The sequence below is a fragment of the Xenopus tropicalis genome, chromosome 1 (assembly GCF_000004195.4).
Source record: "Xenopus tropicalis strain Nigerian chromosome 1, UCB_Xtro_10.0, whole genome shotgun sequence".
Classification (NCBI taxonomy): Eukaryota; Metazoa; Chordata; class Amphibia; order Anura; family Pipidae; genus Xenopus; species Xenopus tropicalis.
In genome coordinates, this window is record NC_030677.2 from 183,103,911 (window position 1) to 183,127,576 (window position 23,666).

The following is a 23,666-nucleotide window of genomic DNA, read 5'->3' on the forward strand; positions in this document are numbered from 1 at the left end:
TTGTTTTTCCATCAAGACTTTAATTATAGTGCTGTTATTTATGCCAAGAGACAAAGGAGACATTTGACCTAGAACTCAATAAAAGTGTTCGGAAGGATAATGTGAGACTTATCAGAAAATAACATATCTTAGTTTTAATCTCTGTTTTTATGAAATGTCATTGACTCACTAGAACTAAACAATGCACAGGAGCGCCCCCTTCTGGGAAGCTGTAGTGGGAGCGGCTTAGCTCAATAAAATAAAAGGAACTTAATATTTATTTAATTATGATATTATGTACTTTATATGTATTTATTACTTAAATATAGCCAGTTAAGTAAAACCAGAACTTGTAATTATTTTGAGAATGTTTACTTTCCCTTCCACAACTAGATTGACCAAGGATTCCCTTCTTTCTTTTTACAGAATCCCTTCATGCTTTGTCTCTTAGCAGTCTTGGCAATTGGTGGTTGTTGGCAGGAGTGAGAGCTAAAAATGATTACTAAAATGGCTGATAAAGCTATTTATAAGGTGCTAAAAAAGAATAAAGCACCTACTTGTCCTGCAGCTTCTGTAGTGCCCTTGTGAGTCCCACATACAAGATCCACTTCATTAGACCACAAAGAAATAGCCTCTGAGAGGATAGTTTGGGAGCTTTGTCTGTGAGGGTCTGCAGCCATGCTAGACTTTAAGTCTGCACAGTGGGAAGGGACTGTGGCTGTGGGATAAGAGTAAACAAACAAACAAACCACGTTTCCAAGTTGGCAGGTAGCGTCTCTTTTGCAATAAGTATGGTTTGGGAATACAAAGCTGCCATGTCATGCATGTGTATTGTTCTATCTCAGATGCTCAGACCTTTATCCCTTGCTGCTAAAGTCTATTGCTTTATCAGACAAGCCGCAGTGATCATGTGACTGAACAACTGAACTTTTACCTTGGCAAAGGCTCGGAATGCCTTTCCATCCCGTAGCTGGGAACACAAGGCATTCTAGAATGGAACAGAACGACAGACATGATGATGATTTTGCTCCAAATGTTTTTTCAATCTCATCTTATCCAAGCAACCAATCTGATGCCCATGTTTCAAGTGGGGACAAAGGTTGGGGCACCCTGCTGTTCTCTGGAATCTTCCTGGCATTAGTGGGGATTGCTTTAACTGTGCTGGCATGGGTGAACAATAAGCAAACTGGTTTTGACTGGACTCGGTTAGTGGGACCCATTCTGCTGATTGCGGGTGCGATGGCTGTACTGATTTCTGTAGGGAAGTTTATGATGCTGACATCATGTAAGCCATGCAAGAGCACGGAAGAGACGCCATTAGATACTGAGCAGCTTTCAGGAGGACAATCTTTTGTTTTTACTGGAATAAATCAACCCATAACTTTTCATGGTGCTACTGTTGTACAGTATATTCCTCCCCCCTATTCAACTCACGATTTTACAGGAGGTGCAACACCCATATCTTCTAATCCCAATTCTAACCATTCTGCATGGGCTAATGGGACTGCATTAGGTCCCCCTCAGTATTATAACATCTACCCAATGGACAATCCTGCTTTTGTACAAGATGACCCATCCCCAGCTCAACTATCCATGACTGAAGTATATGACAGGTCTGTTTTTCAATTTTATTTTTGCAAATTACCCTCTCAACCTTCTTAAAGAGGTAGTTCACCTTATAATTATCTTTTAGTGTGATGTAGACAGTACTATTCTAAGGCTATTTGCATTTGGTCATGAAATATTTACATTTTTTTCTACAACTTCCAGGTTTGGCATTCAACTTTTATTTAGTTGTTAAGTCTTGATTACCCTACCAACCAGGCAGTAGTTTAGAAGTCAGTTTGGAGATAAACAAAAGAGGTCTTTTATAAGCAACAAAAAAATAGAAATATTATTGAACCCTCAATCTGTTTTAAAATTCTGGGTGAATAAGGCTGAGAGCCAGATAGCATTTTCATTTGCAGGCTGAAAATTGGCAAAAAAGGAACAATAATAATAAAAATATACAATATAAATGAATTGAGGAGGCATACATTGAGAGTCAATGTGCAAGCTATACTGGGATTTGCCTTCTCCTTGATATATGTGAGCCTTTCAGCAGATACAACACAGCTTTTGTATCCCTTAATTAAGATTTAGATATGCCAATTCAGGTATTAAAACCCTTTTTCAGAAACCCATTATCCACAAAGCTCCAAATTATGGAAAGCCCATCTCCCATAAAATCCATTTTAATCAAATAATTCACAATTTAAAAATAATTTCCTTTTCTCAGTAATAATAAAACAGTACCTTATGCTTGATCCCTTATCTGGAAAACCCCAGGTCCCAAGCATTCTGGTACCATACTTGTACTGAGAAAAGCTGGAGAACCATTTGAGAGAGTGAGGGAAGAACATCTGTATGTGCTACCAAAAATAGCATACCAGATACAATGCAGGGGATATTATGCCCCAGCATCTCTTAAATATATTTGTTGGATCAGTCTAACCTGATTCCTTGGCTATCCCATGGCTATAGGGGGATCCTGTATTCATATTTTGGTGGACTTGTTGAGTGACCCTGAGCTTTTGGGAGATGGTGGCAGAGTTGGTCTGCTATTTCCTTCATTGCAGGATCAAAGCTAACCTGAATGCATTCTATTTGGGTCTGAGAACTCTCTCTTTAAAAGTACTAAGCCTCCTTAAACATATCCTTACAGCAGCCACTTGGAAAAAGAGTTCCTTACTGGAAAAGATACTAATAAAGTTGTAGTAATAGCTTTACTATAGTAAGAGATATAGTAAAGCTATAACGTATTGCAGAAATGAAAAGAAGAAGTGATTACCTACTAAATGTTACTGATCCCCACCACAAAATTATTTAACAACCCCTTATCTTTGGGAATAAGACAATTTCATAAACATGTATAGAAACTCATCAGCCAGCCCCCCGCTGAGCTCCCTATTAATTGTAGGCTACCCATCAGTCACAGGGTCTGCTTCCTCTATGGTTATGCCCCAGTGTATGACATACTGTATATGTATCACCCACTGTATGAAAGGAAGTAGGCATCAAAGATTAATATTCCATTTTGTTCCTTGTTTATGCAAAAGGAGGAAGCATGTAAATAAACAGAAAATATTGTGTATTATTTTGGTTCATTTACTGCCATTTTAAGCTGTATTATCCTCCATACCATTAACAATTGGAGGCAAAATGATTTGGATAAAATTCCAGTTCTATCCAATGTAGTTTTATGCTACACAGTAGGCATCCCTCTGCTTCTCCAGCTTTTACATTTTGCCCAGTGGGGCATTTAAAGGAGATCTAAACCCTCAAAATAAATATGGCTAGAAATACCAAACTTCCTGCACCAGCCTAAAGGTTCAGTATCTCTATAACAGTAATGATCCAGGCCTTCACAGTAATGCACAGGAGCTCCTTATATTGGATTTTGTTATTAGTGTCAGTGACACTCACATGTTCAGTGGGTTCTGGGCAGCTCTGAGTAATTAAACTTAGGGGTTGCCACATATCAAGCAGAAAAGAAATGTTGCCATAGAAGCTGATGCTACATGGTTTATTAAATAAATTATTTTGCTATTTGCTCACTGTTGGTGTATTAGTTATGGGAATGGTTTACTAATCAGCCTTATATCATGACATTTATATTCTATACAGTATAATGTGCCATTTATATTCTATATATACAGTATATTGTGCCATTTATATTCTATATATACAGTATAATGTGACATTTATATTCTATATATACAGTATATTGTGACATTTATATTCTATATATACAGTATATTGTGCCATTTATATTCTATATATGCAGTATATTGTGCCATTTATATTCTATATATACAGTATAATGTGCCATTTATATTCTATATATACAGTATAATGTGACATTTATATTCTATATATACAGTATATTGTGACATTTATATTCTATATATGCAGTATATTGTGCCATTTATATTCTATATATACAGTATAATGTGACATTTATATTCTATATATACAGTATATTGTGACATTTATATTCTATATATGCAGTATATTGTGACATTTATATTCTATATATGCAGTATATAGTGACATTTATATTCTATATATACAGTATATTGTGCCATTTATATTCTATATATACAGTATATTGTGCCATTTATATTCTATATATACAGTATATTGTGCCATTTATATTCTATATATACAGTATAATGTGCCATTTATATTCTATATATACAGTATAGTGTGACATTTATATTCTATATATACAGTATATTGTGCCATTTATATTCTATATATACAGTATATTGTGCCATTTATATTCTATATATACAGTATATTGTGACATTTATATTCTATATATACAGTATAATGTGCCATTTATATTCTATATATACAGTATATTGTGCCATTTATATTCTATATATACAGTATATTGTAATATTTATATTCTATATATACAGTATAGTGTGCCATTTATATTCTATATATACAGTATATTGTGACATTTATATTCTATATATACAGTATATTGTGCCATTTATATTCTATATATACAGTATATTGTGCCATTTATATTCTATATATACAGTATATTGTGACATTTATATTCTATATATACAGTATATTGTGACATTTATATTCTATATATACAGTATAATGTGCCATTTATATTCTATATATACAGTATATTGTGCCATTTATATTCTATAAATACAGTATATTGTGCCATTTATATTCTATATATACAGTATAGTGTGCCATTTATATTCTATATATACAGTATATTGTGCCATTTATATTCTATATATACAGTATATTGTGCCATTTATATTCTATATATACAGTATAGTGTGCCATTTATATTCTATATATACAGTATATTGTGCCATTTATATTCTATATATACAGTATATTGTGCCATTTATATTCTATATATACAGTATAGTGTGCCATTTATATTCTATATATACAGTATATTGTGCCATTTATATTCTATATATACAGTATAGTGTGACATTTATATTCTATATATACAGTGTATTGTGACATTTATATTCTATATATACAGTATAGTGTGCCATTTATATTCTATATATACAGTATAGTGTGCCATTTATATTCTATATATACAGTGTATTGTGACATTTATATTCTATATATACAGTGTATTGTGACATTTATATTCTATATATACAGTATAGTGTGCCATTTATATTCTATATATACAGTATAGTGTGCCATCTATATTCTATATATACAGTTTAGTGTGAGTGGGTCCCTAAGCTCAGGTAAGTAACAGCAGTACAGAGCATGGGCAGTGAATCAGCAGAAAAGAAGATGGGGGGCTACTGGGGCATCTTTGGGGCACAGATCTTCCCTGCTAAAGGGCTGGGGTTGCCTTAGAAGCCTACTTATTTAGTTAAGCTTTAGTTCTCATTTAAGAGGTAGCACTGTGACATTTGTTCTTAGCACAAATATTAGGATGATTAAAATGTTGTTGTATGCAGAAATTTAGAAACACAACCATTTTGAACAAGTAACTTGTGTTATCTCCTGTATATCATTTGCAGATGGGCTATTGGATATCTTAAGTCCATGTGCCCATATGTTACAATATCTTAATTGAGCTTGCAGTACCCATCACGTAAAGGCAAACTACTTTTTATGAGAAAAATTTATTATATATTGAATGTTCCATGAAAAAATATAAAATGCCTCTATATGATTCGTGCTGTGCTGGAAGCACTATAATATTTGTATAATCTATTTTATATTTTATATCTAGGCTTCTGATAGCTGCCCCCAAGGCACAGACCCTCAGGTTCATATACAGTATATAAATACCACCCTGCTTGGAGGATCTAGATAAAGAGAAAGATTGGCATATCAGGCATTCAGAATTCAGAATCTGTTGGACAACAAATAATTTTTCACTCTAAATCTCAGATTAACTGACCTTTAAATTGGGCTTGCTTCATACACCCCACCCAGGAGGGGCAGCTGCACAGATAACCACTGATCTAGAAGGACCAGGAGGATAACTACAGAGGCTGCAGACCCTGTGGTTCCATGAGGCAATTTCAAATTGCCCAGTTTAGCAATGTTTTGGGGCTGTAAATTGAATTTAAATTATGCCTCTGAAAAGGACCACCTTTTTGTAGAAGTTAATCTCTGTTTTTCCATAATGGCTATAAATCTCATTTATGCCGGGCGACTTAAGTGAAGTTTGACCTAGAACTCAATAAATGTTTGAGTGGGGAGTTATCAGAATATCTCATTTATTTGCTCTTATTCTTTCTTGTTAATGTCACTGACTCACCAGGAGCTAAACAATGGATCACAGTGCCCCCCTCTGGGGAAGCTATAGTTATAAAGGTTCTAAACTTGGGTATTTATTTAACCAGTTTTACTGTTATTATTTTTATATTTTACATTATATATTAACCATATTTATAATAATAATTACAACAATTATTATTATTATTATTACTACCCTAGAATTAAAATAAACATTAAACATATAATTTTTTTCTCTGCTCTTCTGGTTTTAATTTTCTATTCTCAGATTTCCCATTTTTTCTCACCTTGTATCCTGTCTGATCTAAGTATTGTTTACAAACACAGATGCTAAATTGCACAAGTACATCTGCCAATAGAACCCAGTCAGTGATTATTAAATATAAATCTGCACCAATACTAAAGTTAAAAAAACATGACTTTATTACAATCCATTAAAACCACTTAAACCCCATGTATAAAGCCTAATGCGTTTTCATGTGTTTCAAGTGGTTTTAATGGGTTGTAATAAAGTTTTTTTTAACTTTAGTATTGGTGCAGATTTATATTTAATGGTTATTTTCCTCTTTGGCCACTAGAGGATTTTTTTGCACTGTTGTACGTTTTGGACTCATAGTCATTATATGAACAATATAAATTACTATCCCTTTGATCGGCCTTGATTAAAGTCCAGTCAGTGATTAGTTTTGATTGAACAGTTTACTGCAACTGGAAAATAAAAGTAAATACCTGATTGGTTGCTAATAGCAACTGCCTATGCTCAAGCTTTTACTAAAGAAGCCCTAGGATGTATTTTGTGTAGTGCTGGCAAATGCCATTGTGCACAGTGGGAAGGGACCATGGCTGTGGGATAGCAGGTATAGTAGGGAGAGATGGTGCCTACAGTAGCAGTGGGGGGATAATAGCCTCTGGGAAGGGACTGGGGCTGTGGGATAGCAGGTATAGTAGGGAGAGATGGTGCCTACAGTAGCAGTGGGGGGATAATAGCCTCTGGGAAGGGACTGGGGCTGTGGGATAGCAGGTATAGTAGGGAGAGATGGTGCCTATAGTAGCAGTGGGGGGATAATAGCCTCTGGGAAGGGACTGTGGCTGTGGGATAGCAGGTATAGTAGGGAGAGATGGTGCCTATAGTAGCAGTGGGGGGATAATAGCCTCTGGGAAGGGACTGTGGCTGTGGGATAGCAGGTATAGTAGGGAGAGATGGTGCCTATAGTAGCAGTGGGGGGATAATAACCTCTGGGAAGGGACTGTGGCTGTGGGATAGCAGGTATAGTAGGGAGAGATGGTGCCTATAGTAGCAGTGGGGGATAATAGCCTCTGGGAAGGGACTGTGGCTGTGGGATAGCAGGTATAGTAGAGAGAGATGGTGCCTATAGTAGCAGTGGGATAATAGCCTCTGGGAAGGGACTGTGGCTGTGGGATAGCAGGTATAGTAGGGAGAGATGGTGCCTATAGTAGCAGTGGGATAATAGCCTCTGGGAAGGGACTGTGGCTGTGGGATAGCAGGTATAGTAGGGAGAGATGGTGCCTATAGTAACAGTGGGATAATAGCCTCTGGGAAGGGACTGGGGCTGTGGGATAGCAGGTATAGTAGGGAGAGATGGTGCCTATAGTAGCAGTGGGGGGATAATAGCCTCTGGGAAGGGACTGTGGCTGTGGGATAGCAGGTATAGTAGGGAAAGATGGTGCCTATAGTAGCAGTGGGGGGATAATAGCCTCTGGGAAGGGACTGTGGCTGTGGGATAGCAGGTATAGTAGGGAGAGATGGTGCCTATAGTAGCAGTGGGATAATAGCCTCTGGGAAGGGACTGGGGCTGTGGGATAGCAGGTATAGTAGGGGGAGATGGTGCCTATAGTAGCAGTGGGATAATAGCCTCTGTGAAGGGACTGTGGCTGTGGGATAGCAGGTATAGTAGGGAGAGATGGTGCCTATAGTAGCAGTGGGGGGATAATAGCCTCTGGGAAGGGACTGTGGCTGTGGGATAGCAGGTATAGTAGGGAGAGATGGTGCCTATAGTAGCAGTGGGATAATAGCCTCTGGGAAGGGACTGGGGCTGTGGGATAGCAGGTATAGTAGGGAGAGATGGTGCCTATAGTAGCAGTGGGATAATAGCCTCTGGGAAGGGACTGGGGCTGTGGGATTGCAGGTATAGTAGGGAGAGATGGTGCCTATAGTAGCAGTGGGGGGATAATAGCCTCTGGGAAGGGACTGGGGCTGTGGGATAGCAGGTATAGTAGGGAGAGATAGTGCCTATAGTAGCAGTGGGATAATAGCCTCTGGGAAGGGACTGGGGCTGTGGGATAGCAGGTATAGTAGGGAGAGATGGTGCCTATAGTAGCAGTGGGATAATAGCCTCTGGGAAGGGACTGGGGCTGTGGGATTGCAGGTATAGTAGGGAGAGATGGTGCCTATAGTAGCAGTGGGGGGATAATAGCCTCTGGGAAGGGACTGTGGCTGTGGGATAGCAGGTATAGTAGGGAGAGATGGTGCCTATAGTAGCAGTGGGGGGATAATAGCCTCTGGGAAGGGACTGTGGCTGTGGGATAGCAGGTATAGTAGGGAGAGATGGTGCCTATAGTAGCAGTGGGGGGATAATAGCCTCTGGGAAGGGACTGTGGCTGTGGGATAGCAGGTATAGTAGGGAGAGATGGTGCCTATAGTAGCAGTGGGATAATAGCCTCTGGGAAGGGACTGGGGCTGTGGGATAGCAGGTATAGTAGGGGGAGATGGTGCCTATAGTAGCAGTGGGATAATAGCCTCTGTGAAGGGACTGTGGCTGTGGGATAGCAGGTATAGTAGGGAGAGATGGTGCCTATAGTAGCAGTGGGATAATAGCCTCTGGGAAGGGACTGGGGCTGTGGGATAGCAGGTATAGTAGGGAGAGATGGTGCCTATAGTAACAGTGGGATAATAGCCTCTGGGAAGGGACTGTGGCTGTGGGATAGCAGGTATAGTAGGGAGAGATGGTGCCTATAGTAGCAGTGGGATAATAGCCTCTGGGAAGGGACTGGGGCTGTGGGATAGTAGGTATAGTAGGGAGAGATGGTGCCTATAGTAGCAGTGGGGGGATAATAGCCTCTGGGAAGGGACTGTGGCTGTGGGATAGCAGGTATAGTAGGGAGAGATGGTGCCTATAGTAGCAGTGGGGGGATAATAGCCTCTGGGAAGGGACTGGGGCTGTGGGATAGTAGGTATAGTAGGGAGAGATGGTGCCTATAGTAGCAGTGGGGGGATAATAGCCTCTGGGAAGGGACTGTGGCTGTGGGATAGCAGGTATAGTAGGGAGAGATGGTGCCTATAGTAGCAGTGGGGGGATAATAGCCTCTGGGAAGGGACTGGGGCTGTGGGATAGCAGGTATAGTAGGGAGAGATGGTGCCTATAGTAGCAGTGGGGGGATAATAGCCTCTGGGAAGGGACTGTGGCTGTGGGATAGCAGGTATAGTAGGGAGAGATGGTGCCTATAGTAACAGTGGGATAATAGCCTCTGGGAAGGGACTGTGGCTGTGGGATAGCAGGTATAGTAGGGAGAGATGGTGCCTATAGTAGCAGTGGGATAATAGCCTCTGGGAAGGGACTGGGGCTGTGGGATAGCAGGTATAGTAGGGGGAGATGGTGCCTATAGTAGCAGTGGGATAATAGCCTCTGTGAAGGGACTGTGGCTGTGGGATAGCAGGTATAGTAGGGAGAGATGGTGCCTATAGTAGCAGTGGGGGGATAATAGCCTCTGGGAAGGGACTGTGGCTGTGGGATAGCAGGTATAGTAGGGAGAGATGGTGCCTATAGTAGCAGTGGGATAATAGCCTCTGGGAAGGGACTGTGGCTGTGGGATAGCAGGTATAGTAGGGAGAGATGGTGCCTATAGTAGCAGTGGGATAATAGCCTCTGGGAAGGGACTGTGGCTGTGGGATAGCAGGTATAGTAGGGAGAGATGGTGCCTATAGTAGCAGTGGGGGGATAATAGCCTCTGGGAAGGGACTGTGGCTGTGGGATAGCAGGTATAGTAGGGAGAGATGGTGCCTATAGTAGCAGTGGGGGGATAATAGCCTCTGGGAAGGGACTGTGGCTGTGGGATAGCAGGTATAGTAGGGAGAGATGGTGCCTATAGTAGCAGTGGGGGGATAATAGCCTCTGGGAAGGGACTGTGGCTGTGGGATAGCAGGTATAGTAGGGAGAGATGGAGCCTATAGTAGCAGTGGGGGGATTATAGCCTCTGGGAAGGGACTGTGGCTGTGGGATAGCAGGTATAGTAGGGAGAGATGGTGCCTATAGTAGCAGTGGGGGGATAATAGCCTCTGGGAAGGGACTGTGGCTGTGGGATAGCAGGTATAGTAGGGAGAGATGGTGCCTATAGTAGCAGTGGGGGGATAATAGCCTCTGGGAAGGGACTGGGGCTGTGGGATAGCAGGTATAGTAGGGAGAGATGGTGCCTGTAGTAGCAGTGGGGGGATAATAGCCTCTGGGAAGGGACTGGGGCTGTGGGATAGCAGGTATAGTAGGGAGAGATGGTGCCTATAGTAACAGTGGGATAATAGCCTCTGGGAAGGGACTGTGGCTGTGGGATAGCAGGTATAGTAGGGAGAGATGGTGCCTATAGTAGCAGTGGGATAAAAGCCTCTGGGAAGGGACTGTGGCTGTGGGATAGCAGGTATAGTAGGGAGAGATGGTGCCTATAGTAGCAGTGGGATAATAGCCTCTGGGAAGGGACTGGGGCTGTGGGATAGCAGGTATAGTAGGGAGAGATGGTGCCTATAGTAGCAGTGGGGGGATAATAGCCTCTGGGAAGGGACTGTGGCTGTGGGATAGCAGGTATAGTAGGGAGAGATGGTGCCTATAGTAGCAGTGGGGGGATAATAGCCTCTGGGAAGGGACTGTGGCTGTGGGATAGCAGGTATAGTAGGGAGAGATGGTGCCTATAGTAGCAGTGGGATAATAGCCTCTGGGAAGGGACTGTGGCTGTGGGATAGCAGGTATAGTAGGGAGAGATGGAGCCTATAGTAGCAGTGGGGGGATAATAGCCTCTGGGAAGGGACTGTGGCTGTGGGATAGCAGGTATAGTAGGGAGAGATGGAGCCTATAGTAGCAGTGGGGGGATAATAGCCTCTGGGAAGGGACTGTGGCTGTGGGATAGCAGGTATAGTAGGGAGAGATGGTGCCTATAGTAGCAGTGGGGGGATAATAGCCTCTGGGAAGGGACTGTGGCTGTGGGATAGCAGGTATAGTAGGGAGAGATGGTGCCTATAGTAGCAGTGGGATAATAGCCTCTGGAAAGGGACTTTGGCTGTGGGATAGCAGGTATAGTAGGGAGAGATGGTGCCTATAGTAGCAGTGGGATAATAGCCTCTGGGAAGGGACTGGGGCTGTGGGATAGCAGGTATAGTAGGGAGAGATGGTGCCTATAGTAGCAGTGGGGGGATAATAGCCTCTGGGAAGGGACTGTGGCTGTGGGATAGCAGGTATAGTAGGGAGAGATGGTGCCTATAGTAGCAGTGGGATAAAAGCCTCTGGGAAGGGACTGTGGCTGTGGGATAGCAGGTATAGTAGGGAGAGATGGTGCCTATAGTAGCAGTGGGGGGATAATAGCCTCTGGGAAGGGACTGGGGCTGTGGGATAGCAGGTATAGTAGGGAGAGATGGTGCCTGTAGTAGCAGTGGGGGGATAATAGCCTCTGGGAAGGGACTGGGGCTGTGGGATAGCAGGTATAGTAGGGAGAGATGGTGCCTATAGTAACAGTGGGATAATAGCCTCTGGGAAGGGACTGTGGCTGTGGGATAGCAGGTATAGTAGGGAGAGATGGTGCCTATAGTAGCAGTGGGATAAAAGCCTCTGGGAAGGGACTGTGGCTGTGGGATAGCAGGTATAGTAGGGAGAGATGGTGCCTATAGTAGCAGTGGGATAATAGCCTCTGGGAAGGGACTGGGGCTGTGGGATAGCAGGTATAGTAGGGAGAGATGGTGCCTATAGTAGCAGTGGGGGGATAATAGCCTCTGGGAAGGGACTGTGGCTGTGGGATAGCAGGTATAGTAGGGAGAGATGGTGCCTATAGTAGCAGTGGGGGGATAATAGCCTCTGGGAAGGGACTGTGGCTGTGGGATAGCAGGTATAGTAGGGAGAGATGGTGCCTATAGTAGCAGTGGGATAATAGCCTCTGGGAAGGGACTGTGGCTGTGGGATAGCAGGTATAGTAGGGAGAGATGGAGCCTATAGTAGCAGTGGGGGGATAATAGCCTCTGGGAAGGGACTGTGGCTGTGGGATAGCAGGTATAGTAGGGAGAGATGGAGCCTATAGTAGCAGTGGGGGGATAATAGCCTCTGGGAAGGGACTGTGGCTGTGGGATAGCAGGTATAGTAGGGAGAGATGGTGCCTATAGTAGCAGTGGGGGGATAATAGCCTCTGGGAAGGGACTGTGGCTGTGGGATAGCAGGTATAGTAGGGAGAGATGGTGCCTATAGTAGCAGTGGGATAATAGCCTCTGGAAAGGGACTTTGGCTGTGGGATAGCAGGTATAGTAGGGAGAGATGGTGCCTATAGTAGCAGTGGGATAATAGCCTCTGGGAAGGGACTGGGGCTGTGGGATAGCAGGTATAGTAGGGAGAGATGGTGCCTATAGTAGCAGTGGGGGGATAATAGCCTCTGGGAAGGGACTGTGGCTGTGGGATAGCAGGTATAGTAGGGAGAGATGGTGCCTATAGTAGCAGTGGGGGGATAATAGCCTCTGGGAAGGGACTGGGGCTGTGGGATAGCAGGTATAGTAGGGAGAGATGGTGCCTATAGTAGCAGTGGGATAATAGCCTCTGGGAAGGGACTGTGGCTGTGGGATAGCAGGTATAGTAGGGAGAGATGGAGCCTATAGTAGCAGTGGGGGGATAATATCCTCTGGGAAGGGACTGTGGCTGTGGGATAGCAGGTATAGTAGGGAGAGATGGAGCCTATAGTAGCAGTGGGGGGATAATAGCCTCTGGGAAGGGACTGTGGCTGTGGGATAGCAGGTATAGTAGGGAGAGATGGTGCCTATAGTAGCAGTGGGGGGATAATAGCCTCTGGGAAGGGACTGTGGCTGTGGGATAGCAGGTATAGTAGGGAGAGATGGTGCCTATAGTAGCAGTGGGATAATAGCCTCTGGAAAGGGACTTTGGCTGTGGGATAGCAGGTATAGTAGGGAGAGATGGTGCCTATAGTAGCAGTGGGATAATAGCCTCTGGAAAGGGACTGTGGCTGTGGGATAGCAGGTATAGTAGGGAGAGATGGTGCCTATAGTAGCAGTGGGGGGATAATAGCCTCTGGGAAGGGACTGTGGCTGTGGGACAGCAGGTATAGTAGGGAGAGATGGTGCCTATAGTAGCAGTGGGATAATAGCCTCTGGGAAGGGACTGTGGCTGTGGGATAGCAGGTATAGTAGGGAGAGATGGAGCCTATAGTAGCAGTGGGGGGATAATATCCTCTGGGAAGGGACTGTGGCTGTGGGATAGCAGGTATAGTAGGGAGAGATGGAGCCTATAGTAGCAGTGGGGGGATAATAGCCTCTGGGAAGGGACTGTGGCTGTGGGATAGCAGGTATAGTAGGGAGAGATGGTGCCTATAGTAGCAGTGGGGGGATAATAGCCTCTGGGAAGGGACTGTGGCTGTGGGATAGCAGGTATAGTAGGGAGAGATGGTGCCTATAGTAGCAGTGGGATAATAGCCTCTGGAAAGGGACTGTGGCTGTGGGATAGCAGGTATAGTAGGGAGAGATGGTGCCTATAGTAGCAGTGGGGGGATAATAGCCTCTGGGAAGGGACTGTGGCTGTGGGACAGCAGGTATAGTAGGGAGAGATGGTGCCTATAGTAGCAGTGGGATAATAGCCTCTGGGAAGGGACTTTGGCTGTGGGATAGTAGAGAGAACTGGTACCTATATAGTAGCAGCAGCAGGAGTAATAGCCTTTGGAAACAGACTCTGGGATAGTACTGCAGGTTAATATGGCTGTAGTACTACTTTAGATCAGTGTTGCTTTACTTGGCACTCTTTACCTGAAAGCTGCCAGGAGATGCTGAGAGATGGAAATAAACTGCCTCTCCACCAGTATTACAACCCTGCCCCAGTAAAAGTACGGGTAAATATACATGCCAAGGCTGGGGTCAGTATTACAGAATTACCAGCAATATACTTCATGGTAAATTTGTAATAACTAGTGCATCCACCCCCAGCCTGCCTGTGACCCACCCTAATCTCCCCTCCCGGCTCCCAAAAAACTAGCCCTACTCACCAAATCACCTTCAAATAAGCCCTTGATTTGATGACTCCACCCCTTAATGTCACAACTCCTCCCCTTTATGTCACATCCCTGCCAATCTTGTCACTGCCCTTCTTGTGCCCCTGACAGTTAAAATACAAAATGGCAACCCTATGTAGAAAGAATTCAATTTTGGTACTGTATGTTTAACTTAAAACACTGCTTCACCAAAAATGTATTTATACAGGGAGCTTCCTGGGAATCAGCTTCCTATGCCTTCTGCCAGAATAGCCCTGTGTCACTGAACTTGAACCTGCATTTTTGGACCTTTCTAAAAACGTATGATAGGGTAGACGGGGGAAGAGGCCAAATTAAAAAAAAAACACCATTAAAAACACAGTAAACCTCTCTTTCTCTTGGCTGAGACTGGAAATGTCTGGCGGAAAGGTGTTGCTGAACTGTAACATTAGGTGTTATAACAGTGTAAAGAAAACAATAAATGGGCGTCGGTAACTATGAACTAAAGGTGTAAACCTGAGGCAAATAGATTCCTTAAGACAATATCAGGCAGTATAAAGTATTCAGACACCAAGCAAGGCTGGAGTGGTAACCTATTAGGGTTAAGTTATAACCTGTTTCCCTGTCCAGCCGCTGTTCCTACACTAAGGTGGGTTCTACGTAGGGGATACTCATTTCTCACTTTTTCCTGGAACACAGGACTGCTTTTGCTCACTATCTTTTCCCCTTGGGGAGTACTATTACAGGATGCTAGTCTGGTACTTGTTAAACCTCTTTTCTCTGGGTCTCTGCCCCCGGCCTGACTAACAAATGTTACCTTGTGGCTTGGTCATGGACTCCTGCTATCCAGATAGAGACTGAACGCATGATTCCCCAGCTTTTATACACTAGCAACAAGGAATGGATGTAAAACCCTTGGAAGGATAGGAATTACTTCCCCCTCTCAGGGTATAGGTGACTAACCAGAACTTCCTGGGCAGTAGGCAGAATTTATCTCTATTGGCCCCTTACAAATGTGTAGGGACAAATAGGGTTAACAGCCCCTATAGATTTAATCCCTATACTTCCTAGTTCTACTGTTACCAGGCAGAATATAATGCTGCCATTTTGGCATTTGAATATGTATGATTGTTGACGACCACTTCCTGCACACTGTAATATGGTGTTTAGTAGGGGTGGAAACTATCACTTTGGCCTTCCTCACTTGATCCAGATGGATGTGTTCAAGGGATCAACAAGGCCCAGAAGCCATCACCTCTAGTAAAATCAGGGAGCAGGGACCCCATAAATGAGAATTAGAGTACAAGATAGATCTTGTGATAGCACGTTCTAGAAATGTGATATAGTCAGCATTAGCTAGCAAGAGCAACTTGTGTGCTCCAACCAGGAGAGATAGCAGGGAATAGTTCTCCTAAAGGCTCTGCTGCCTGACTGAAGGGACTGGGGTGCTGACAAGGGAATCAGGCTATATTAAGTCCCTGATCCAGGTCTGCTGTGTTGGGTCTGGGCTATTTGAGGTAGAAACCCTAAAACATCTTTTATTACCCATGCTAATCCCCACAGTGGCGCATTAAAGCTTGCTCTGCATTCATTTGCATTGACCTATTTTCTATCTATCCAATTGTGTGTATGTTCTCCCTGGGGACGATTGTCTTGGACAAATAAAACATTTCAGATCCATTTTGTTGCAAAAAAGTCTGTTCCAGGGGTTAAACAGGTTTCACCATTGTTCCTTTAGCAAACTCTATTCTTGATAGACGTGATAGACAGAAATAGACATACACTTTGGGAGCTTTCTCAGGAGTCATTCCAGGTTCTCGTTCTACAGACGTAAGAACCTTCTTGTTGCCTAGGGAGGCTACTAACAGTGACCCCGATATCTAAGTGTCCCACTAGAGATTACCACTCTAAATTGGGGCCCAGTCTTTCCACTTGCCTTTTGCCCCCTCACCTGAAAATCTGGCCTTGTAATTATGGAATCCTCATTGTTGGACATTGTTGTGTATTTCTAAGCTAGTAATTCAGTCTGTGAACTGCAGCTAAGAGAGAGAATTCAGCCAGCAGGAAGTGGCACAGATGGGCGGGACTAGTGGGGTTTTGGTTAAATTTCTCAATAAATCAGTCTGAAACACAACTTTTTAAAGCACAATCCTTCTATATCTAGAGAAGTACAATTCCCTGGTACATTCATCATTTTTATAGGATATGTCTCCTTTAAAAGCTGCGGTTTGGGAATGTAAGGTAAATGTCATGTACCTGCATAGTTTCAGCTCTGCTGCTCAGACCTTTATACCTTGCTATCAAAGTCTAATGGTAGCGGCCGTGATCATGTGAGTGTTCATACAAATAATTGAACTTTTACCTTTGCAAAGGCTGGATTTTCTATGCATCCAGTAGCTGGGAACACAAGGCATTCTAGAATGGAACAGAACAACAGCCATGAGGATGAATTTTCTCCAAATATATTTTCAGTTTCTCCCTATCCAAGCAACCAATCTGATGTCCATGTTTCAGACAGGGATAAAACTGGGGCCACACTGCTGTTCTCTGGAATCTTTCTGGGATTAGTGGGGATTACATTCACTGTGCTGGGATGGATCAAAAGTGAGCGATTTCAGTTTGAGTGGACTCAGTTGCTGGGACCCATCCTGCTGTCCGTGGGAGTGATGTTTGCACTGATTTCCGTCTGCAAGTTTAAGATGCTAACGTGTAAGCCGTGCAAGAGCAGCGAAGAGACGCCGTTAGATACTGAGCAGCTTTCCAGAGGACAATCTATAGTTTTTACTGGAATAAATCAACCCATAACGTTTCACGGTGCTACTGTTGTACAGTATATTCCTCCCCCCTATACGGGCCAGGACAATTCAGGAGGAGCATCCACCTCTTCCAACCGCAATCCAAACTATTCTTCTTGGGCTAATGGAAGTTCCTTAGGTCCCCCTCAATATTATAACATCTATCCCATGGACAATTCTGCTTTTGTACAAGATGACCCATCCCCTGCTCAGCAGGCAGTGAGTGAATTACATGGCAGGTCTGTTTTCCCATTTTACTTTACAGCTTACGGTCCCCATACACGGGCCGATTGTAGCTGCCAATATCAGTCCCTTAGACCGATTCCATGTATGGGCACTACCGACGGGCCTGCCCGACCGATATCTGGCCTGAAATCGGCCAGATCTCGATCGGGCAGGTTAGAAAATCTAGTCGTATCGGGGACCGCATCGTTTGGTCCCAGGGCCAAACGATCAAATTAGCCAAATTAGCCAAGCGAGCGGATTTTAAGGTGTATGGGTACCTTTACCTTCAGCCCACATTTAACAGAAAGATGTTTGCCCTTATACAAAGAATACTGTGAAAAAGACAGGTTGCTTTGTACATACCCATTCTAGAACCATTCAACCATTCCTCAATCTACCTGGTGCACTTAAATAATGAAAGCAAATATCTCATTGGTTGCTATAGGTTACAGCACTGTTGCAGCTTTTCAATCTTTTTACAAACTAATTGCTTATTTTAAGATTCTCATTCTAATAGTATTAAAAATTTATTTGAATGTAAAAAACTTCCAAAGCCAGTGTAGCAGGATTTACAAATAGCTGTCCTTTCTGTTACTTCAGTATTTTGTATTATGTGCAATATGGTATTTAAGCGACTGCTTTTTGGATCTTTGGATTGTGAACATTTTGTGGATTATATAAGTAAATTAGAAACACGGTTGTTTTCAATGAATAACTTATGTTATCTCCTGTAAATCATTTGTTTGGGTTATATGGATGTCTTTTTAAGGGAGGCCAAGCCCATATGTGATATTTATATATCCCAGTTGAGCAATTAGGCGCTGTTTGTATTCTGTTTCCCAGTAACTATTGGTTTGACCTTTTTTAATATATTTACCCTCTGCCAGCTGATTTAGTCACTTGTGGTACTTTTTATTGCCAGTTTTTGAACATTTTCAATTTTCAATGTAGGGGCCGTTCCTGGGGGAGACGTTTAGTTTACCTGGGAAAAGCATTATTTTCAGAACAACCTAAGCTTTACAAATATGCTAGAATTTTTGTAACAAGACTTCTAAATGTCTAAAAAATGAAGAAAAATCACATTTTCCATAATATAAACACATTTATCAGAAACATAATTTTATGCACAAAAATACAAATTTGGAAAGTCCCATGTCTCCTGAATGCACCAATACCAAATATATATAGTTTTGTGGAGATTTCTCACTTGTATAAGTCAAAAACTCCCAGCAGTACGCTACCAAATTTCCAAAGCACTGCTCCAGATTTCAAGGCCAAATATTCCACCAAAAGTAGGTTTACATTAGAAAACTATACATTTTTGGAAAGAACAGATCCTGAAAAATCCAGAATAGGTAAAACTGTCTGTCAACTCTAAATTACCAAGTTGCAATGCTTTCCTAAATAATAGTGTTTAATAGTTTTAATAGTGTTTCACTTGAAAGCTTCCAGTCTGCAGCATATCATCTCCCACATATTATTAGATAACCCAGGGGCAGGCCAAGCCGACCTGGCGCCCTAGGCAACCCCGTCGGCCACCCCCCCTGCACCCCCCACACCCAATGCTTAGGCATTTGGCCACTCCCCCTCTCCCCGAAAGGCGCATGCGCGCCAAAGCAAACGCAAGGGGGCCCCCCTGATCGAATCGCACCCCCTGTGCGATCTGACCGGTCATTGCCTCCACCGCTAATGACAAGTGGCGGGGGCAATGACAAGTAGCAGGACTAGGGGTAGGCAGGAGAGGCTCCTGTCTGGCGCCCCCCAATCGTTGCGCCCTAGGCAGCTGCCTCTTCTGCCTACCCCTAGTTCCGGCCCTGAGATAACCAGATCCTCCACTGGCCCCATCAGAGAAATTGTATAGTTGTTTGGAGTCATCCAGATAATAACATTTCAACACAACATCTTACAGACAAGAAAGCAGCCTGGTTTTAGTCAGGAAGAATTTGGATTCTGATCACCATTCTACTAAAAATCATTTAAACATGAAATAACCCCAATAGGATTGTTTTCCCTCCAATAAGGGGTAATTATATCTTAGTTGGGATCAAGTACAGGTACTGTTTTATTATTACAGAGAAAAGGGAATCATTTAACCATTAAATAAACCCAATAGGGCTGTTCTGCCCCAATAAGGGGTAATTATATCTTAGTTGGGATCAAGTACAGGTACTGTTTTATTATTACAGAGAAAAGGGAATCATTTAACCATTAAATAAACCCAATAGGGCTGTTCTGCCCCCAATAAGGGGTAATTCTATCTTAGTTGGGATCAAGTACAGGTACTGTTTTATTATTACAGAATAAAGGGAAATAATTTTTTTTTTTAAATCATATCAGACCTCAGTCTCATTGTGTAATAAATTATTAATAAGTAATAAACACATGTTTTTTTACATTTTAACCCTTACAGTTTGCCTGATGCTGCCTGGCTTTCTGAAGATTTCCTGGGCACAAACAGAACAAATGAACTGCCACCATCATATGATGAAATCTTTCCGACAGTTAGGTAAGTAATCTTTCTGATCCATGCTCAATACATATACAATGGATAAATCAAGTCTAAGGGCGAGGGCACATGGTGGGTATATCCGCTTCTCGCAGCCCTGTGTTTTTCGGCCAGGCCGAGAGAAGAAGATCTGCTTGCCTATGTTCCTCTGTGTTGCTGTGTTAAAACTACTGCAACTGCCGAGTGTGGGCACACAGAGCGGAACTGATCGGATGTTGGCCTGAAAAAACGCAAAAGTGGATGTTTTGCAGGCTAACCTCCAATCTTCTCCACTCTGTGTGCCCACATTCGTTATATCACCTTGTGCACCGAGTCTAGGGGCAGCCCCTTCCAGCACCGCTACTAAGCAGGTAACAAGTAAAAACTCTAAAAATGAATATACTCCCAATTCTTTTCTAACCATCAGAGACTGTATTTAACCTAGTCTTTACTATGGGCATTATTCTATTCAGCCGAAATGCACCAGGTTCTTCTGACAAGAGGGGGCACAGGGCCAGATCTCAGCCACACCACTAAACTTGATGTGGACTATGCACTTGGGTTGCATTACCGCATGAAATGTACCACCTACAGTACATCTGATTCTGTCGCAAGAGATTGTACATGGTTGGCTTCCTATGTAAGAACTGACTTCTTCCAGGCTGCACTAGGGATTCCTCCAAGCAGTTATTCCCCCTGCCCCCATTGATGGCTGGAAAGCTTCAGAGCCACATAATGTTGGTTTACTAAAATAAAGAACCAGTTTGTTCCAGTCAACTTTGGAGACCAGAGCTAGGTCTACTTGGGTAAGGTGAATTGCCCCAGGAGAACATAAGATACATGAAGGTAGACTGGTGGACTGGTTTGTACATGTATGTATGTATATCGTTATTTATAAAGCGCCACTTATGTACACAGCGCTGTACAATTGAACAAGAAATTATTACAACAGGGGGTTATAAAAATAATAGATAAATACAAAGTATAACAATAGCTATAAATAAATAGGTACAGATGCAATAAGTTAGGAATCAAAGAGACAAGAGGATGGAGGTCCCTGCCTGGTACAGCTTACAATCTAAATTGGTCAGAAAATGGTCAGCTTTCCCTGATGTACATAGGCTGTAGGCCAGAGAGAGGCAGTTGGAAACAAGACGTACGTAGCAGAGGGTTCTACTGTGTTAGGCACAGTTCAGAAAAAGGTAATCGGGATGCGGCATGATTGCGGCCGCAAATAAGATGTGGCATGCGGGGGGGTTGGGTTGAAGTTTGCGACTGGGGGGAGGAAAGTCTGGGACTGGGGGCTCCTGAGCGGCTGACCCCAAAAAATTTTGATTTGAGGAAAAGGAAAAAATACGAAAGTTAATAAATCTCCCCTAAAATCTGGCCTGTGGGTTTATCATTTAAAGATTGTACTTGATGTACCAAGTAAGGCCACCTTAGGTCTTCTTCCTCTCCTGCAAAATGCTTTTCTGTGTAGGCCACATTTATTCTAACAGTCTTTCTAAATTTGCATCATTACTGAGACACAGGACTGTCCCTTTTACATTATTGCCTTTATTGTATAGTTTAGGTGATAGTTTTTCATTTTTTTTTTGTAACAGAAGAGGTGGAACTGCAGATTACAAACTGTCTTGACGACAGCTTCTCCCGGCCTAAAAACCTTTTGTGTAGCACTTGTAATGGATGAATCATGGAATGGAATCCTCTGCTGCTTAAACTGTCTAGAAGTTCAAGCCAAACAACTCAGGAATTAGAGTTATAAGGGTCAGAATTCCCCTACTTTTTAATCCAATTGGTGGAGGTCCTAATATAAAGAGGCACAGAGGCTGACATGGAGACCAGCGCAGCCTGCAGAGTGCATGCCTACAACTGACCATGAAGATATTGTTATGTTGAAGACACAGATTGGATAGACCACCTGTGTATATGTGTATATGTGTATAAGTTGCTGATGTGTGTATGTACATCATTTCCTGCTCAACCTAATGTTGTTCTTTAAGGAGTTCACCTTGAATAACTTGCAGACCACATATTGTTCCATACTATATCACCAATGGAATAGAACGGCACCTACACAGGGAGGAAAGGGTGGTTTCCCTGCTTTATCATGCTGCCAATGCCGTGATATACAATATTTCAGGGGTGAAGAGGCAGTTCAACCACCCCAAAATGTTGGCGTGGGGCAGAGACAGAAAATTCCTTATCTAATGATGTGGAAATTTAGTTGCCACAGCTTATGTTTTAGAAAGACTGTATTACCTCATTGTTGGCATGGGTGTAATTGGCATATTCAGTAAAGCTTCTAGCATAAATATATTTGTGCGACCCCCTAGGTATATCAGAAAACATATGCCAGCAATAACTGCAAAACACACAATATGAGCACAAACGTATTTATTTAATGAGCAGAAAGCTTGAATTCTTACAGAAACACATCTGTTCCATAATGATATGTTTGCATTCTGCGCTGATGCTATTTGGTTTTACCCAACCCAAATTATTGTTATGCAATTAGATCCCCGCATTTGTCTATGGAACTCTCTAAACACATTAAGGTTAATTGGAAAATGAACTCCAAAACAATATTAAGAATCATAATAAATGGTGTATTTTGCGACGTATAATATTTCTTCAGAAAAATACACCGAATGCATCAATGTCAAAATGGTGTGCGTGTGAGCCAGATGGCTCTGTTACGCAAGTGCATTTTATTTGGCTAAATAGAAATATAATTAGCTCGGCATACATGTATTGGCAACTAGCGCGGCTACAAATGGGATCTACCTGCTTGGTTTATTTACATGCCTCTAAACACTATAGTATTTTGTGAATAAATAAATGTAAAGCTATGTATGTACCATTAGTTCATAATCAAGCTGAACATGTGTGCCTTGTTTTCCTCTGTAACATGTTATGTAAACAAATGAAGTAAATGAGGAATTCCCAAGCTCTCTCTCTCCCTATATATATATTTTTTTTTTCCTTAAAACTATACTTGTGTTTTAAAGGCAATTGTCCGTCCAATGTGTAAGCAGCATGTACAAGTAATAAAGTAAGAGGTGTACTGCTTTATAAAATAATTGTGCCCTGTATATATCAGTCCAGGTTCTTTGTGCTTTACATGACATGCTCTGTGGGCAAATGAGGACAGTCCCTGTACGCACGACCCATTGGACACCCTTGATCATCCCACTGATATTGTGCATCTTAATGAGACAAAGCCACAGGTACATGCCATCTAGACTTTCCAAAGGGTCCTGCACATATAAATGTACCAAGGGGTCATTAATGTCCACAGGTGCAGTGAGCAAAGTACAATTTCACGCACAATTGCCATGTTTTTTTCCATTAATGCAGCATTTTTTCCCATAATGCAGTGTTTTTCCCAGAATTCCAGCATCATTGCAGTGATACCATTGTGCCTGAAGCGAGTCTTCTGAGTCAGGTTGGTATGATTTTCAGTGTTTGGCATGAGTGCCTGTTTTTCTAGATGTGAGAGTGCTGTGTTTATGAATGTACAGGGCCCAGGGAGCCCTGGATGTAGCACTCGGCCCAGGGATAGTGGTAGCGCTGCACCAACTCTGCTTAATTCGGAGTGTAAGGCAGAAAGGACTAAGTGGGGCCGAGTGGAACTATACAGAAATGCA

General features: G+C 42.6%; 1 protein-coding gene across 3 annotated transcripts; it reads left to right on the plus strand.

Moving 5' to 3' along the window:
- Positions 1-467: 467 nt before the first annotated feature.
- tmem174.2 (transmembrane protein 174 gene 2) lies at positions 468-23,096 on the plus strand. 3 transcript variants are annotated; one of them, XM_031893708.1, is made up of 3 exons: positions 468-1,592; positions 19,942-20,037; positions 21,621-23,096. In XM_031893708.1, exons 1-3 carry the CDS (start codon positions 931-933, stop codon positions 21,652-21,654), a joined length of 792 nt encoding a protein of 263 aa, XP_031749568.1. In that variant the 5' UTR covers positions 468-930; the 3' UTR covers positions 21,655-23,096. The 3 variants fall into 3 exon arrangements, with proteins under 3 accessions (XP_031749568.1, XP_031749570.1, XP_004910879.1); XM_031893710.1 differs by having other exon boundaries at positions 21,624-23,096; XM_004910822.4 differs by lacking the exon at positions 468-1,592 and adding an exon at positions 16,878-17,545.
- The last annotated feature ends 570 nt before the right edge of the window (positions 23,097-23,666 follow it).